This window comes from Pygoscelis adeliae, unplaced genomic scaffold (genome assembly GCF_000699105.1).
Source record: "Pygoscelis adeliae isolate BGI_AS28 unplaced genomic scaffold, ASM69910v1 Scaffold60, whole genome shotgun sequence".
Classification (NCBI taxonomy): Eukaryota; Metazoa; Chordata; class Aves; order Sphenisciformes; family Spheniscidae; genus Pygoscelis; species Pygoscelis adeliae.
Window position 1 is genome coordinate 1,534,306 of NW_008823954.1, and position 17,500 is coordinate 1,551,805.

Genomic DNA, 17,500 nt, shown 5'->3' on the forward strand with positions numbered 1-17,500 from the left:
CAGGACGCCCTGGCCTGGCAGGCGCTGCCAGTCGTCCAGCTGCTGGCACCGGACGAGAGGGGCTGCCTTCATTTGATAGGAACTCTCTTCGGTAAGAGCGCTGCTGTGGCCTAGTACAGCAGCAGGGAGAAGGCAGTTACCTTTTTTTGAATAGAGGTATAAATGTGAAGCTTGTCCACATTTGAAACAACAACAGCAAAAAAGGCGAAGGAATCTTGAGGTACCTAATTCCGTACTTCCACCGTTCTGCGTCAGGTGTGTTACTACTCCCTGTGGAAAACTGCCTGTCGTTTGATTTAGAATAGGTTAATTAATTTCCTTATTCACCAAGGAGAAGGATTGTAATGTCCATAAAGCTCTTGCGATTTTCCGAAGTATCTTGACGTACCTTTAAAGTCTTTCTGGAGAACAGGGAGTGCCTGGTGTATGATTCTTCCCTGAATGCCCTCCGTTCTGGTCTCATGCCTTCGTGCTTTCTCATCTTGCTGAACTGTGGCATTATATAAAGATTCACGCAGAAATGAAAATGTGAGCTTAAAAAGGTGTTGCAGGATTTAATAACAAATGTGCAAAATAGGAATCTGCATACTGTTTTTTTCACACCATCACATTATGCTTCTAGAAATCCTTGTAGCTATAGGACTGTAATACCTCCTTCTTTCTGGTGGGTCAGCCTCCCAGCAGAATACACTGTTCAGTGGGGTGTCAGAAGGTGCCCTTCCAGTAACAGTCTCTGTGATCTTGAACACCTCTTACTGGTTTGCGTTTGCACAGCAGTGCTGTGGGAAAGGTCTTCGAAATGTTGTCTAAAATCTTGACGGAGAAGAAATAATGGTCTAAATGAGGGAATAGTAAGGCAGGAAGAGAACGGTGGAGGGTATGAATGCAAGTGCCTTCAAGGAGCAAGTATACTGGATTCCTTTAATTCCATGATCTCATTTGCACATCACAGATAATTCTTGTTCTTTGGGGGAAAGTGACGTAGAAGCCCCTTCCCCTGCCTTGACGCACTGAATAATTCAAACAGTGTTTTCCCAGTTGATTTCCCAGCACAAACTGTGTTGTGCATGCTTTGGGAGCAGCTTTGTTAGAAATAGAACTTTGTGCAGGCTTAGTTCTCTCCGTTGCACAAATTTTTGTTGAGTGCTGTCTGCACACATAGTCCTATACAGATGTAGAGGGAGTGGTGCTTATGGCCAATTCAGTCCTACGCTGTACGACCCTGACACAAAATACCCCAGAAGACAGGGGAGCTGTGCTTGCATTTCAATGCTTTTGTCTGTTTTTAAATAATTATTCTCTCTCTCTTTAAGAAGCTTTGCAATTGGGTGGTTTGGGGACAGCTTTGGGGTTTTACTGTACTTGGTGTAACTCCTAGAGCAGTTGGAATCCCAGTCCAAGCTTGGGGCTACAAACAATGACGTGTACATTTTGGATAGAGCTTGAATGAACCAAGGATCATTTGGTGCAAGAGTGTAAGAGGGGGACCCCCAAAGGTTTGAGCAATGCTGTGGAGGAAATATTAATAGTAAATTCAGAAAAATACATTCATTTTTGGAGAGAGAATATTGGGATAAGCACAGGCAGAAGACAGAGGGTTAAGAGAACAGAGGTGTAGTGTGGAGTGTTACGTATGAGGAGATGGTGAATTTCAGGTAAGCCTGAATTTCATGCAGCTATTATTGCAATGTTGGCTAATGCTGTATGCAAGTCTTTTCCAAAATGTGAGGAAGTTACTGAGGACTGGGCAGATGAGGCAGGAAATAAGTAACTTGTTCACCTGCAATGTCATAACATTGCTTTAGTTGGTCAAATTTCTGAGAGGTCATGGAGTCTCCGGAGAGGAGGTAATTTGATTGCATATGTTGAAACAAGCGGTTTGGTGTAGCAGAAGTGGGGGTCTGAAGCAGATGCCTGATGCTGTAGATACCTGAAGTTGGAAGGAGCTGGGAGGTAGAGTTTCTCATCTGTTGTGGTGCAGTAGAGTGAGGCAGTGGCTTATTTTAATATATCCAATCTTACGCTCTCGCTGTAAAAACGACTTGTGGTGCCTTCAGGTTCAATTTAACGTTTGAATAGTTTCCGTATGCTTTAAACCTGGTGTTCAAATTTGGTCTCGGGATTTTCAGTACTGTGGAGGGAGAAGACTGTTCATGGTAATTGGTATGAATGGAAGACAGAAAGGACAACTCACAGCTGGGCTCTAACTTCTGTCATTCTGAGTGTTGTTTCATATGTAGAATGTTGGATACATGCGGTGAGACGTGGCAATGGTAGCAGTTACATATTTACTTACATAGGTGGAGCCATTGACTTCAACTATAAAGTACGTTAAAAATTTGCAAGAGAACCGAATGCCTTCATGTCCCTGTGTCCTGCTTATGGAGGGACCTTTTGCGATACTCCCTGAGAGTATCCACCTTCCTCTGACAAAGTCAGGCTGGTGTCATGTGAAGTGGGGAAAAAAACCAGTTCTGAAAAAAATTTGCAGCTCTTTTTACAAGAAGGCATTACAGCACTGATGATCACAAGCAGAAAAAATGTGGTTTATCTTTTAGGGATGTTACATACTGTGGAAGACAGCAGTGCCCTGGACCTATTCGTAGAAGGTGAGAGGCAGGTGCCACGTCTCAACTACTGACAGTTTGTGAAGGGAGGCTCTGTCTTGTCTGATAACTATAGTGAGATGCTCAGCTTTTACACAGCTTGAATTGGGAAGAGCATCTATTTTCTGTCAATGCAAGAGTGACGAGCAGACTGTTCCAGTATTTGGGGGCAGGGGAGTGCGTGCAGATTTAAATATTTAGCATTTCTTTCACAGGTTCTGTGCGTGCCATGAATTTAGTGTCAGATGGGTAACAGTGGTAAACAATGCCTCATCTTTAGCATCTTTGGACCTGACCGAAGTCTCAAAGCAAACGGAAATCTTCTGTAGGCTTCAGTGAGCTTTGGGATCTACTGCTTTCTCCTCAGGACAAAGAGTATTTGGGATTTAGCTGTACAGGCTGCAGATTCCTCTTTGTGAGCAGTCCTTCATTTGAAATGCCTGCAGGGCTGACAAAGGAATCTCTGCAGTCCGGTTAACCTTGGGCATCTCTGCTGAGTCTAGTGATATTAGCAATGCAATCATTTCCTCCTGTCCAGCCATGAAAGATGAAAGGAGGTGTGACCAGCTCCTTCCAGAGGGGTTTCAGTTTTCAGGCGCTTGCTTGAAATGGTGTTGAAAAGGTGAGAAGTCTTTCTGTCATGTTACCAGTCTGTTGAGAGGTGGATGCTCTCAAACAGAGGAATTTTAACTTAGTGTTACCTAGCTCTTGAAAGTTTTTAGAGATTCTGAGAGTTCAGGGCAAGAAAGGGCCATTAAACCGTCTATAAATCACCTGTCTCAAGATATGCCTCCGCTGAGATGCGTAGCTCTTTAGCTAAAGTAGGTCTCCTAGATAAACCTCCAGTATTGCCCTGGATATACAAAGAGATGGTGAACCTAGAAGTCTCTGGTATTTTTTTTTTATGATGCTTTCCTAGAATACAAATCAAAAGAGTTTGTTTTTCAAATGAGTCGTGCCATGACAGCAAGATACGTCCAAGACAGCCTTACCAAATCCTATGGAACAATGTTCTGCACAGTGTCTCAGTAAGGGTGCTATTGTCAAAACTTTATCTGCTGAACATTCAGGTGCCCAGGTTCTAAAAATACCAGAAGAGGAACTTTGCTTCCTGTAACTGGTCCACTGGTATATGTATGGAGGCGGGGCAGGCTGCCAGCGTCAGGCAATTCCCTTGTGATTTTGTTAGGGAAACCCAAGGTGATGTGCAGCCAGTGCCTGGTAAACATAGTTTCTTGTTGATTCCTCTTATTAGGACAGAGCTGACAGAGTTCTTAAAGTTGCAGTGAACCAAGAGTAACTGCCCTTACTTGGGGCTGAGGAGGTGAACAGTACCACAAAGGTGACTGGGGCCTTGCTTTCTGGCAAGGTATATGGGATAACTGCAGTGGGGAGGAATGGCTGCTAGACTGCACTGTTACCTCAGGGACAGTAGCAGCTGGAGGAGGAGCTCTCAGTCTGCATCTAAGGATACTCAGCAGTTTCAGTTCTGATATCTTCTCTGGAAAGATAGGTTTTAAAGGCCAATTTTCGTACTGTAGGAAGCCTGCTGTATTCAATTACCAGAAATTTTTACGCTTTTAAGCCAGGACTTTGTTTCCTTCCCTTCCTGGTTCCTTATGTTTACTTGGTGTCCTGATGCTCAGTTTGTCCCTTGCCGTTCATTTCCATGCATGGTTTGTAGCACAGCTAGAACAGGACTGCTGTAATGTTGCTGCAGAGAGCTCGGGCTGGGCTATCAGAAGTAATAGTGCCGGGAATGCCAATGTTACCCTGCTCTCTCAGCACCTCCATGCTCATTTAATTTCTAAGCTCTTTACTCACTGGTCTGCTAAAGCCCTGTGGAAGATGGATTGTGAGTGCTCTTGGGTGTGAATTGCTGATCCTGTTTCTTCTGCCTAGTTCTGGTGCGGCTTGTAGTGGAGCTGAAGTCAGAACAGTACTTACGCTGCATTTTGGATGAAAGCCAAAATGAGGTCAGTGAAGATGAATTCCCTGCCCTTCCTTTCAATCCTTCAGAGGTTGAGGTGATGGGAATGAGTGGCCCTGCAAGACTGCAGCTACTGCGCTGGGTTGCAGCCTCTCTGCAGTGGGATGTCCTAGGGCCAGCTCCCCTGCTGTGATTTTGGTGGTGTTAGTGTCTACCTTGGAGTTTTCCTATTGTTCCCATGATGCCTTGCAGCCATATGGCTTCATGATGCTCTTGTGAAGCTGTATGGCTTCCTCAGATTCTTCTTTTCCTACCTTACTGTTTCAGTGATATGAGGAGCTTTCCCAACCTGTGCCGTGGGCTCTTGCTCTCTTCATTCCTAAGTTTGTGATGATCCCATGGGGTACAAGAAATTGGGAAGTAGTGAGAGTGGGGAGAAGTTCAGCTGGTTCATGTAAGAGCTGGAGGGGAGAGAGAGGCAAAGGAGCAACAAGCAAGAGATTTCTTGGATTAATTAAAAGACATTTTGGAGACTTAGTGGTGTGTTCAGGGCTTTCCTGTGGTTTATCCTAAGTGGTGAAGAGGGCCCAGCTTAGGAAAAGATCCTATTCCGGAGGATTATGCATCACCGAGAGCTTGCTGGTTTGGGTGCATTTCTGGCTTTGGACCATGTCGTCACCAGTGAAACATTTTCTTCTCTGTCTCCTCTACAGCTGCGCAAAGCAACTACCATGAGAGGCAGCCTGCCCACATTCACTCTCTTGGGCAAGCTGGCAGATGCCATCCCAGGCTTTGCTGATATACTGGTGGTAGAGCACAGTGAGTAATGTGTCATGCCCCACTGGAGGGTAGTATTCACAGCCCTAATACACATACGCATGCACGCACTCCCCTGTCACCCGTGTGAATTCATGAAGGTCACACAAGAAGCCTGTCCAGAAGTCAGAGTGGCATTCAGGCCTCCTGGGTTGCAGGTCAGTACCTTCATAGCAGGCTTGTCATTGTGCTCTTAGCCAGCCTGGCAGAACCAGCCTCTCTGAACTGGGGTTTGTGGGTCTGCCTCACAGGCAACATACATTTAGTTTTTCTTTCCTTGATCCAGCCCCTGGGGATCTGGTGAGCAAGCTTAGCTGTTTGTGGAAGTAGCTGGGATGATGGATCTTCATATGGTGAACAGCGAGCTCCTCTAGCCATTTATTACTGTACCTCTGCTCAGAGGGACAGATGGTGGTGAGCACATCACCTAATTGTGGCATTCATTAATCTGCACACACCAGTCTGTCCAGCGGGCTTTTGCAGGTTTTCAAGGGAAGTAGGTTGGTGCTTTTAAAAAGTCAGTTCATCGGTGTGAATGTTTGCCTTTCCTGTTCCTCACGCTAGGTAGTTTAGTGGATCATCTGCTGATGGGCTTGACATACCCAAATGAAGGTATAAAGGCTGCTGTCTGCTACTTGTATGGCAAGCTGTACTCCTCTCCTGTTGGCACAGAACGGCTCTCAGCACACTTCGAAGAAAGGCTGTGTGGTCTCTTCTTGAATACCTTGGGGCGTGCGCAGACAAAGGAGCTGCAGGTTAATTGTTTGGGTAAGGCATTGCTGAGAGAAACTGCAAGGTGCAAGGGAAGGCTTAGAATGAGGAAGAAATCCTGGGCTGGTTTAGACGCTCTAATGTGGGTTGTTCCCTAGAGGAGCTTTTTGCTGCTTGTCTGAAGCAGTCGATCCTTTCTGTTACTCCATAGCAATCAAATGGCCCAGACCTGCTGCTGAGCTCCCCCAGCCCTCCATTGTCCCTCAAGCCCCACATTTGCCTAGCACTGACTAATCTTCAGAGTCTCTTCAGAGCTTGCACTGTGGCCTGGCCTGTCTCAATTTGATGTTTCATCCTCGGAACAGACCACCCCTCAAAGTGTCCGAATGCAAACACTATGCACGGACAGGTGGGTTTTGTAGAGCAGTGGGATGGAGTCTAACAAATACCGTCTTCAGATGTGGGGCATCATGTTATTTAGGTTAGAAAGCTAATGTGGAAGTGGCACTTTCTTGCATTTATGCTTCCAACTGCACGTATCAGCTGTTGCTGGGGAGCACAATTTCAGCCTTTCTGACATTGCTTGTTTGTAAACCATCCAGGGAATTCCTTTTTCTTGTAGGAGGTAAGCAGAAACTGGATTGCTCCTCAGATCATCTACTCAGCTACTAGAAATTGATGATGATTCCTTTGAAAGTAGAACTCTATAGCTCAGACAATACCCCTTGTGAATTTGTACTGACAAGTACTGATGATTTGCATCAATACCTGTAGCAGTGCTCTATACTTTTATACTGAGGGCTTTTTTGTGTGCATGGATATCCTTTAGCTAAACACTGCTGCTTCAGTAAGAGCCTGTGAAAGTAGAAGGGGAGGATAAGTGCCAGTTCTCTAGGAAGCATTCCAGGGAAAATGTCTAGTTATTGTTGGGTCACTGACTGTAGCTTGGAGAAAAATGCAGGTCAAGAGCTCTCCCAAGAAACAGTTTAAGGGGTGGGTACTGGAGCACAGAAGACAATGCGAGTAGAGTGCTCCTGAGATCGTGTACCACTGCACCTGCACGTCTCTGAGAAGCAACAGGGAGCAGATCAGACCCAGCAAAAAGCGTCAGCAACAAGGGCTTGCAAGACATGGGGCTCATGGCAGTATCTGGGGACACAGTGAGAAGAAGCTCCCTAAATGGGAGGTGAAGGCCTTTGTTAGGAGTGCAGGAAAGGGGAGGAAGTTGGCAACAAGTCTTAGGCTGTAAATACTCCTGTGTTAATATAATCCTTGCTATGCCCAGTATGGTGCTCACTCTTGCTCCTCCTTTTGCAGGTTTGCTGAAGGAGCTGCTGAAATCTGACCATTTTGTATCCATTCTTATGAATAATTCACAGACAGCGGAGGAGTCTGAGAATCCTGACTTTTTAGAAGGGGAAAATCCACTGCCACTTGTCCTGAAAAAGGTGATTGCTGAAGTAATAGTGAATTGTCAGTAGACATAAAGAGCTTGCTGGCCTGTATTGAATCTTTGTCTGAGGCACTCGAGTATGCTGTTGCCAACACCAGCAATAGAGGCTGCAGTGGAAAATGGGAACACCCCCATAGATCATGTCATTGTTCATTCCTGCATCCTGGAGGGAGGAAATTTTACTCCTGGCCTCAGCTGATTTTACTCACTCACACTTGAGGTCTGATACAGCACTTGTAGTGCCAGCATGACGAAGCATGGGGGCAGAGCTATTCTTACTCATAATCTTCTCTGTTGTGGTTCTCATTTTGCATTTTTTTGAGCGTATTTGGTCCAGTGTTTTATCTTGCCTTAGCAAGTTTAGTCCGTGAAATATATTCCAAAAGAGAGATCTTCATTTATGTTTTAAATTTTAAAATGTAGAGGAAACTATTTCCTACTCGTATCTGCATAGTTGACTTTCTCATTTCAACTTTTGTTTCCCAACAGCTTTTGTTGACCAGAGATGAGATGTTACAGGCAGCAAGTTCTCACTGTGTGGCTGCAGTGCTGGTTCACTCTCCCAGCAGATATGCTCCTGCTTTTATCCATGCGGATGTCCCAGGTGAAGAAATGAATAGCATCTTACTGTTCATCTCCCAATATCAAAGCACTCCCTGGCTGTTTGTTTTTGGAATCCACCAATGGCATAATGTGTGTGGTGACCATTTTATACCAATAAAAATGGCTAATGTGATTTTAGGAATAGAAGGGGAGAGTAAGTTTTCAACTGAAAGTATCAAAGCAGCTGTCAACAGGCAGAATGGCGTTTCCACAGCAAGAATTTGGACAAGTCCTTGAGGTCAAGGTCCTTCTTGCAGGACCTTAGATACAAGCCTAAACAGACTGGGATTCTCCCAGTCTTATCCCACTAAATATTGTAAGTTTGCACAGAATTTGGTCTAGGATTTAGCTTTAGAATGCGGTTGTGGGAGATGGTTTATTATTTCTCTGTAATCCCAAAAGACAGGAATGCTTTAATTTTATGAATTCTTTGGGAGATGTAAAAGTTCTGAGGAGGAAAGAGATTGCTGCATCTGTGGTAAAGTTTGCTTTGTGGCTTTTCATTTGTGCCAAAGGCTAGAGCCGCAGTTCAGCTCCTGCCTGCTGAGTTTGTGCTAGGAAGATGCCTGCCTGCAGGACCCTGCTCTCCAGTCACCTTGTTTTGAAGACTAGCATACCCCCAAGCATCCACTCCATTCTCCATTCCTGCCTTTTCATAATATAACCGTTCTCCGTGTGGCTGTTGCTATGCTTCCTTGTTTCCTCCTCCTTCCTCTGCTCCGCTTTAGGAGCAGCTGTGCCATGCTGGGAGCAGACTGCCTCTTACCAGGGTGACCTTATTTGTGTGTGTGTTTGCAGAATTCCTGTTTGAGTGTCTCTTGTGCAACAGTGAAATTCTCATCTGGTCAGTGTATTGCTGCCTGCTCCTCCTAACTGAAGAGCGCCTTTTCTTCTCAAAGTGTCACACAGTCTATGGTGAGTCATGAACCTTTCTGACTGAGTGACTGCAGTAATAGTGTGGGCATTTGTTGTGCCTCTAGCTGAATTTCAACACTTTACACACAATGACAATTTCCAGACAGGATGGATAAAGGACTGAAAATGAGTACCTATCAGACATGTTTGTGATGTCCAACATAGCTTGAATTTACAGTGTCACTGTTCTAATGAGTTCCTGATGAGCATGCATTCGTTATAATAGCCAGTTATCAGGACTGACACTACCTAAGTTACTATTAGGTGTTTCTGTGGACATGCCAAGAATGGATTTAGGAAGAAAGGCTAAATTCCTTACGTTCTTCTGGACTTACCTCCAGCAGTGGAAGTTGGGGCCTATTGTCAGGGAGCTGAGTGAACACTCAGCAGTTCTGGGCAGTTGTTTCTGTCAGTGGCTGAGAAGAATAATTGTTCAAATCATCCTTCCTTTTATAATTTAATTTTGCTTCCATCCTGGAATTTGGGGTGTTAAAAGCCCTCTCTGTGACTTCTCTTGAACATGTGCAGGCATTGAATCTCTGGTGAGGAGTCTCCAAGATGTCTTGCAGCTGAACAACGTGGAGTTGCACAAACAAGGGCTCCTGCTCTTCACTGAAATACTGAAACGGTAAGGGAGTACCCCCATCAGGCTTGCACAGACAGAGTTTTGTACTCCAAAATGGAGGCTGTGGTGCTTTTGCTTTTTAAGGTTTTTGTCCGAGACCAAGTATCTACAGCCCCAGAGCCTTTGTGTTTGAAAGACGTTGCTGAACAAGTGCATCTCCCTTATTCTTGGGAAGAAGGGCCTGATGGTTGTTTCCGAACCTCCCAGCTTGTCCTCTTTGTGCATGCATCCATCAGTATATCTGCCTCTTCCTGCTTCCTTGCTAATCTGGGAGGTGAAATCTCCTTTCAGCTGTAGATAGAGCAGGAGGGAAGACTAGGAAGGTCCAGGCGTATGTCAGCAGGCCAGCTCCTGCTAAGTGTGCCTCTGTGACAAAACGGAGGATGCAAATTCCATGGCTTCTAGTCTTGTATCATCATCTGAGCTAAATTCAAACAGCAAAAACAAATTCTAGGCTGAAATATTAATGTCTTCTGTCACTTTTTTCCTCTTGTTTTCTGCTAAGGAATAACATACCCTGGCTTGTTTTTCTTCTGTGCTTCCTGTTCTTGCCTCTATGATCTTGTTCCCATCCTGTCATGCTAGTGACAGAGTCTTGTTTTTGCCACTTAGTTCCCCCAAGAGAGCCCTTGAGCTGAATTTTGGAAATGTCATATTCAATTTTGTAGCAAGTGGCAGGGTAAAAAGGAGAAGGAAAAGCAGCAGTGCTAGAACAGTGTGATGATGCCAGTGTGGGATCTGTCAAAAAGAGAAACCAGGATGTGGGAAACACTAATTACAGCATTTATGCTTGTAAAATAAAGAGAACGCTCTGTGCAATTACTCTCATTTTCTAGCACACCCATTCTGTTTCTCTGAGCTTTGCCTTAGAAACTATTTCATAGTGGGGAGAAAGGGTCTCATCCTCTTGGTTTTTCCTTGCAGCTGGATTCTCTTGTGTAAGCGAGCCCCACACACTGGTGTTCTCCAAGCAGAACGTACTGCTCCCCTTGGCAGTATGTCAGGAATGGTGGGTAGCTCTCCCTGGAGTGCCCCTTGTCTCTCCCAGCACAACCAGAGTGGCAGGCACAGTTTGGGGCCCAAAGATGAGAGGCTGCAGGAAGCTGCAAGAGTGCTGTCCTTCACGCTTTTCTCCCGGGCCCCGAAGACATCATAGTGCACCATATTGCAAGTGGGTTTGTGCCTCTTGAATGAGTCAGCAATACTCCTCCATCCCTTCCTCCCTGCATGAGTCAGTGAAGACTTTTTTTTTTCCTGATGTGTTTTACTTCAGAAGGTCAGTGATTAAAGAAGGGAAATACAGAGGACTAATAGAGTTACAGTGTAAGTAGAAACAATTTGGAAGTTGAGCACATCACTTACGGCTTGGGCCAGAGGGTGCTCCTGGTGCCCGAGTTCCACAAGGCCTTTTCCTTGCCTTGCCCACCTCACAGCTTTTTCTCACAGCAGAACATGAGGTGACTGCCAAGCTGGGTTTCATCCCACTGAGTGACTAAAAAGAGTGGTTCTGCCTCTGTTCTCTTTTTGCCCTGTAGCTGGGCTACCAGTGTAATTTCTACTGAAGTTCACTTTCCTCTCCCATTTGTACATGGGAGCACGTGCTCCTGGCTTGCTTTAGTCAGGCACGTCTGTGAAAACTGAGTAACAGGGAATACATTTGACTCCCAAGTCTGGCTCCTGTCGTGCCGTGCTGCTTTTCTTGCTTTACTTCAGGGAGGCCCGCTGGCAGGCTGTTAGGGCCTGTTGTCCGCATGTAGCTGCCTGTCTTCCCCCCACCTTCCCGACTGTATGTGATGTGCCAGGAGCCAAATGAGCACAGTCTGCCATTTACACAGCTCTGTCCGATAATGGGATTAATGGCTTGTCATCCCGCCATGCTCTTGTGCTGAATGCTCAAAGGTGTTGGGCCACAAGGTGATCAGATGACCAAAATGCTCACTATCAAGAAGAATTGTCAAAACAGTTGGATTGTGTTTATTTTCCTGATTACTTTACAAGTTCATGAAAGTCCCTGTCCTTCTGGCAGCATCTGGCATTAGAAGTGCTATAGGACTGTGAAAGAAACTATTCTTATAGCATCGTCCTTTTTCTAGGGTGGTGGTGTTTGCTTGTTTACTCAGAAATATGAATTGCCAGATGAACCCACAAATGTCAGAGCAGATGGCCTCAGCGTAAAGTCCTAGGCAGAGAGATCACTGTATTTTGCAAAGCCTGTTTTCCTTGTGCTTTTCATGTCAGTGTTTGCTGGTGCGGTCACACAGTTATCCAGGCTGAGGGGTTTTTTCATCATAGCAGGGCTCCAGACCTGCTGAAGTTCACTCTTTGTAGCAAACCCTCCACCTGCTCAAGGTTGAGACTACCTCCTTGAGAGCAGCTGGCTCTGAATACTGAAAAGCATGGCTGGAACCACACAGCTCAGCAGTCCATTTGGTGAAATGAGGAGAGGGCACTACAGTTACTTAACTCTAACAGTATTCTCCTTGCTTCCTCTGTTTCCTCTTTGCAGGCAACCAGTGGAAATCAAATTATTCACAAACCGAGGTGTGTGTATAGAAGCCATTGATGTTTTGATGGAGACAGTGAACTGCCCAGTGCTGGAGGTGGTAGTGGAGGCTGTGAGAGCTGTGGCAGCTTTCCTGAGGTAGGCAGGAAAGTATTTGCAGGCTTTTCTTCAGATAGATCTGTTGATACCATGTTGGTCTCTGCGACTCCCCTGTGGCTGTGTGGGTGAGTGCGCTCTGCAGTGGGACTTCTGGCTGAGACAGGCGTGGGTACAGCAGAGCTAGCTTCCCACCCGCCTCAAAAGGCTGCCAGGGCAATGAAGCTGTGGTAGGCAGCAAGCTGCTGCAGCAAGGACCTAGCGTCCCAGCCAGGCTTGTACTGTGGCTGCTGTGGCTTTGTCACTCTCTGCCCCAACTGGATAGATGAGAGCAAGCATAAGACTCTGTACAGTCATATGCTTCCTGACTGTAGTGGGAGCGGACAGTGAAAGCAGTTGAGGGTGTGTTTGGGTGCACATGTGGATGAAGGCACTGTTCAGATATTGTGACCTTAGTATGCTGTGCTGGAGAGAAGTGGCAATGGCATATTGCTGTCAGAAGAGCAGTTATTTCTGCTGGTGTTGCCTTCCCAGGTGAAATGTCCCCAGCAGGGAATGTGCATGCTGTCTTTGTTTCCGCTTGTTCAGGAAGGACCATCTGAGCTCCCCTCCAGTCCCATATGAAGAGCTGCAGAAGCTGCTGGAGGCAGTGCTGAAGCGATGTGCTGACCTTTCCCCACCACAAAGTAGCAAGAGGCATGCAGTAAGTCAAAAGTTGTTGTTGCTTGTTGGTAGGACCAAGCAGGACAGGGATGATCCTCCTAGCACACTATGTGATGTTGTATATATGTTCCATCCCCTTACCCTATGGTTGTTGGGTTCTCTGGTGTTTCTTTTGATCCTCATGCCTTGAGATGGTACAAATCTTTGTCTTTGAAGTAGCTGAAGATGGATCCTGGTGAATGTTGTCTTTCTAAATCAATGAAGATTTGTGGGGCACCGCTTGAGCATGCTGCTCTCTTTATGTGTCCAGTACTCCAAAGTCATTTCAACTTCCCCTTCTTCAGGCCCCCACCTTGTAGACTGCATCAGTCAATCTATTGTTTTGGCAATGAACATCTCTTGCTGTGCCTTCAGACCAAGAGGGTCATCATATATGCACTGTGATACCTCAGCAAGGGAGCTGTTAGCCGCTCTTTGAACTGCAAATCCTTTCCTGTTCCTGGAATACGTAGGTAGTGTGATGTGCTGCTGGGACCTATGCACTTCTGAGGAGAGCCCCCATTACAGATGGCTAGTGAAAAGACAAGGGCTGAGCCTTCTTGCTCTAGGCTTAGAGCCATGTAGGTTTAGATCGCACGTCTGTAGCGGCAAGAGCATCTTGCCGGAGTACCAGAGCTCCAAGTGCCTGATGAACTATCTTTAGGCCCAAGTTCTGTGGTACCAGATGTCTGTCTTCTCTGCCTGGAGAAGGCAGAACTGCTTTCTGCCCCAAAGGCAGATGTTGGTCAGTCTGTTTGCACACAAGTTTGCTTGGTGTCCTATTCAGAATAAGGAGATTCGCAGGAAGGAAATTAGGCAGATAGTAAGGACATTCAGGCTGTCTTTAAAGGGAGAAAAGGGGAAATGATTGTACCTGTACTAAGGTATCTCAGCATCAAATGGAGAAGGAGAAGGAGTTCTGAACTGCCAGGCACCAATGTGTCGCCGTGCCCTCCTGTGGTAGTATTTGGAGAAGACCACCACAACAGGTTAAGGCTTAAAGGCAGATTTTGAGTTCCAAGTGGTTCCCAGTTTGGGCAAATGATTAACTCTGACGCTGCAGTTGGCTTCTGGCTGAACTCGGTAGGATGCTGTGTGGGAGCAAGAGCTAGTACATATGTAGTTGCTTACAGATCTGAGCCAAAGTAGAGAACTTGTAAGATTTCAGTGCTGTGCAAGGAGAGGAACTGTTCAGCGTTGTCTGAAGAGTAATTGGAAGAAACAAAATTAAAAGAAATACCGGGTTTTCCCAGAAGGGTTTGAAGCTCCGTTAGCTGAGCTCTTCAAAACTCAGATTAGACCAAACCATGGCAATACAGACCGTAAAGGCAGGGCGGTGCAGAACTAGTAGCTCTGTAACTCTGTCCTCTCTATGAAGAGCACAAAAGCTCTCTAACACTGTCCTCCCTGGGGAAAGCATAATAGTAAAAAAACAGTTATGTGAAAGAAGTGAGTGAAGTGAAATCTGTTGTTCCTCCTGCTGCTGGTATCAGAGAAGAAAGCTATTTTTTCCAACAGTGAACATAAGATTTTTAAAGACTTCTCTCCTTTAACAGGGTGATCTCCTATTCTCAGTGTCTCAGAGTCACACAGCAAACAGAAATCTCAGCAGAGTTCCTCAGAGACAGGGCCAGTTCTTGCTCAGCACCCTGGAAAGTTTCAGAAATGCTTGCAGGTGAGGACAAGTCAGGGGGGTGGGCAGGTGGGTGGTGTGTGTGTCCATGTCCATCCATCCTTCTGTCCTTGTAACTGAGTTCCTCTACCCAACCCCACCACTGAAATATCACAGGTGAGTTCAATGCATGGTACTTGTCAGTGAAACAACAGAAGGAGGGATATATAGTGGTAGTGAAAATTTTGTGACACCTGTATGTGTCTCCCAAGAAATTTGCCTGGGACCTATCAGTTTATTTCATGTCTTTGGTGTTTGAGGAACTGCTTGAAAATTAGCCAAAACTACTGACAATGTAAGAACTGTTGGAAGGTATGTGTGAAACCATATTCCTGTGCCCTGGGGTATGTGTTCTCACTGCCAGAGGGGATTAACCATTTAACAAACGTGTATCTGCTCCAGATGCTGGCCTTGGATTTGCTCATGTCTGTGACCTGTTACTGCAGGCGGGTTTATAGGCACCAACTTTTCCTGTTTTGCTGGATGAGAGCTATCTGTCACCCTTAGCTGCACAGCAGATGGTGGTAGATGAGTTTGTGTATGAATCTGGATCTGTTGTTAGGAAAGTCTGACCAACTTAGTTATTTTGCCTTGCATCACTTGCATTTGGCTTGGCTGAGATAATTCAGTCAGAAGCAGGTGTCCCTGTCTGCGCTGACCCAGTGTCTTGGGGTGGTGTTAGAGGGCACTCGGGTTCTGTCATGGTTTTTAGATCAGCTGAATGGTCCCCTGGCTGACTTTCATGATGTTTGCTGTATTGTGCTCCAGGCACTCTGGCCTGGCTGAGAACCTTTAGTCTTGCCACACTAGGGCTTCCCACAGCAGATACTTTCTTCACAGAAGCTAAGTCTTTCTTTCCCAACTTGTACTGTTGTGCAACATTGCTGACTTTTAATAGCTTCACTCAAGAGGTAACTCTGCGTGATTGCCAGATTCCTGTGCTTCCAACCCATCAAGTGTTTGTGGGGTCCTTAATGGTGAAAGTTGTGATGGAAATGCAGTATCTCCTGACTTCCTTTACAGAGTGAGGAGGATTCCTCTCTCCTCTGATATCCGCTTTGTGTTTGTAGGTTAGCAGTGGAATTCCAGAGTGACTCCATGGCCCAGGAGAATGCTTTCACTGCCCCCAACTCTGAGAGCAAGGACACGCTGAGCAACTTCTCTGAGTTCCTCTTGAAGATTTGTGACAGTCTCTGCATCCCCATGGTCATGGTAGGGTTTCTTTTGAACTTGGTCTATTCCTTGGGTACCTGGAAAGGTGCTTTCAAGCACCAAGAGTGGGTTGCACAAATGGCTTTTTTGGGAAGGGAGCATGTAGAGTAAACCAAGAACAGCTGTGGCATTTGCTACCTCTCCAGAGCCAAATGTGGCATTATACAGTTCATGCAAAATGGACGTGTTTGGTCTCAGAGGGTGGAGAAATTCATAAAGCTTCCATGTAGATGGCAGTGTCTTTCTTCAGACTCTGCAATCCCTGTAGCCTACCTGCCATGCTATCTAATCCATGGCAGCTCTGGATGTTGCAGAAAATGAAGAGTGCCTGAACTGTTGTTTCCCCTTCTGCCACTTTTTCAAAACTTGCCTGTGTCCCAGAAAGCAGTGGTATTTTGCGCCTGCAATTTCGTTTTCACGCTTCTTTCCAGATGAGGCTGCTCAGTCTACACAGCAAGGGCAGTACTAAGCATTGTGCCTCGGTAAGGCCAGGGACATGGGTTAAAAAGTAGCTGTGGAGAGTCGCTTATGCTTTAGTACTCCATACAGACCTGTCACTGAGACACTTCGAGCAGAATTGTCAAAACAGTGGGACTCTGGTTGTGGTTCCAAATGTTGAGTAAATTTTGCTCGTGCTTTGCCACAGGTTCAGGTGTATGGATTCTTGCAGTTGTTGGGAGCTTGGAGATGTTTTGTTTTGTGTTTTCTTAACCAGTCTCTTGGTAGGCAGCTGCAGTGGCATTGCTGTTCTCCTCCCTGAAGGGAGGGTGTGGTGCATGTCCAGTTTGGCAAAGCTGGAGTCAGTGTGCTGTTTCTTGCTCATTGAACTTGGGTAAAAATCAATGGACTGTGAGAATATTGTCCAGTGACCTTCTACAAGAGTGAATTGAGTCATTCTGTTCTAAACAGTTTAGCGCTGGAATCTGTAGAGAGCTTAAATGCCTGTGTTTGCCACCACTCAATAAAATGCTGAAGCACAGGTGTTAAGTGTTACTGAAGTCAGCTGCACTTAAGCATATGTCCTATCTTGTATGTCATGCTGGAGAATAGGACATCTGACCTGTAAGAGCAGTTACTTCCAGAGCAATATGGGCAGCAATGTCAGTCGCTGTGCATTAAGGCCTAACTGGTTGCCAGCTGGAATCAGGAAGAAGTTTCTTGTTTGATGTAATGTCTTGCAGAGTTAGCAACCGCTCATAACGTTGCCAGAGTGGAGTGTTAGTTGCTTTCAAAGTGCTCTGTAAGCCTGTGTACTTGCTGCCAGGCACTTTGGTAGAAGAACTGTTACTCCATTTGTTTGGATTTAGAAATCAAACTTTCTGGGTGGGCAGGAGGCCGGAAGAAAGCTGCTGCTTTCAGTGTTTATTGCATATCGTGCACCTGATCTTTTCTTCTTTCCACAGAACTACCTGGAAAGGGCCGTCAGCCCGTCAGTGATGGAGGTTTTCATCTCAACACTTAATACCCTCTTTACAGTGGTGCCAAACATGCGGAATAAGTTCTCCAAAAAGCTGGGTATGGGGGCAGTGTGGGATCATATTCTCTGTGCTCTTAACTTAACTGATGGAACTTGCTGCTACTGCATATTACTGAGGCAATGAGCTTAACGAGACTTTATGTGGAGGATTGTATTACATGTTTATATGAGTAAGAATA

General features: G+C 45.8%; 2 protein-coding genes across 2 annotated transcripts in view; one reads left to right on the forward strand and one right to left on the reverse strand.

The window, feature by feature from the left end:
* NHP2L1 (NHP2 non-histone chromosome protein 2-like 1 (S. cerevisiae)) overlaps window positions 1–463 on the reverse strand; it is a 4,749-nt gene extending 4,286 nt beyond the window's left edge. The window contains exon 1 of the mRNA XM_009322725.1: window positions 389–463. Coding sequence (XP_009321000.1) covers window positions 389–463 — 75 coding nt within the window. The remainder of the gene's footprint in view (window positions 1–388) is intronic.
* A 2,095-nt stretch (window positions 464–2,558) lies between these two features.
* MEI1 (meiosis inhibitor 1) overlaps window positions 2,559–17,500 on the forward strand; it is a 37,853-nt gene continuing 22,911 nt past the window's right edge. Inside the window, 13 exon segments of the mRNA XM_009321987.1 lie at window positions 2,559–2,609; window positions 4,509–4,582; window positions 5,250–5,355; window positions 5,917–6,120; window positions 7,381–7,511; window positions 8,006–8,120; window positions 8,918–9,034; window positions 9,563–9,662; window positions 12,166–12,300; window positions 12,847–12,961; window positions 14,517–14,635; window positions 15,703–15,844; window positions 17,248–17,359. Of these exon segments, the coding sequence (XP_009320262.1) occupies window positions 2,561–2,609; window positions 4,509–4,582; window positions 5,250–5,355; window positions 5,917–6,120; window positions 7,381–7,511; window positions 8,006–8,120; window positions 8,918–9,034; window positions 9,563–9,662; window positions 12,166–12,300; window positions 12,847–12,961; window positions 14,517–14,635; window positions 15,703–15,844; window positions 17,248–17,359 (1,519 nt within the window). The 5' untranslated portion in view covers window positions 2,559–2,560.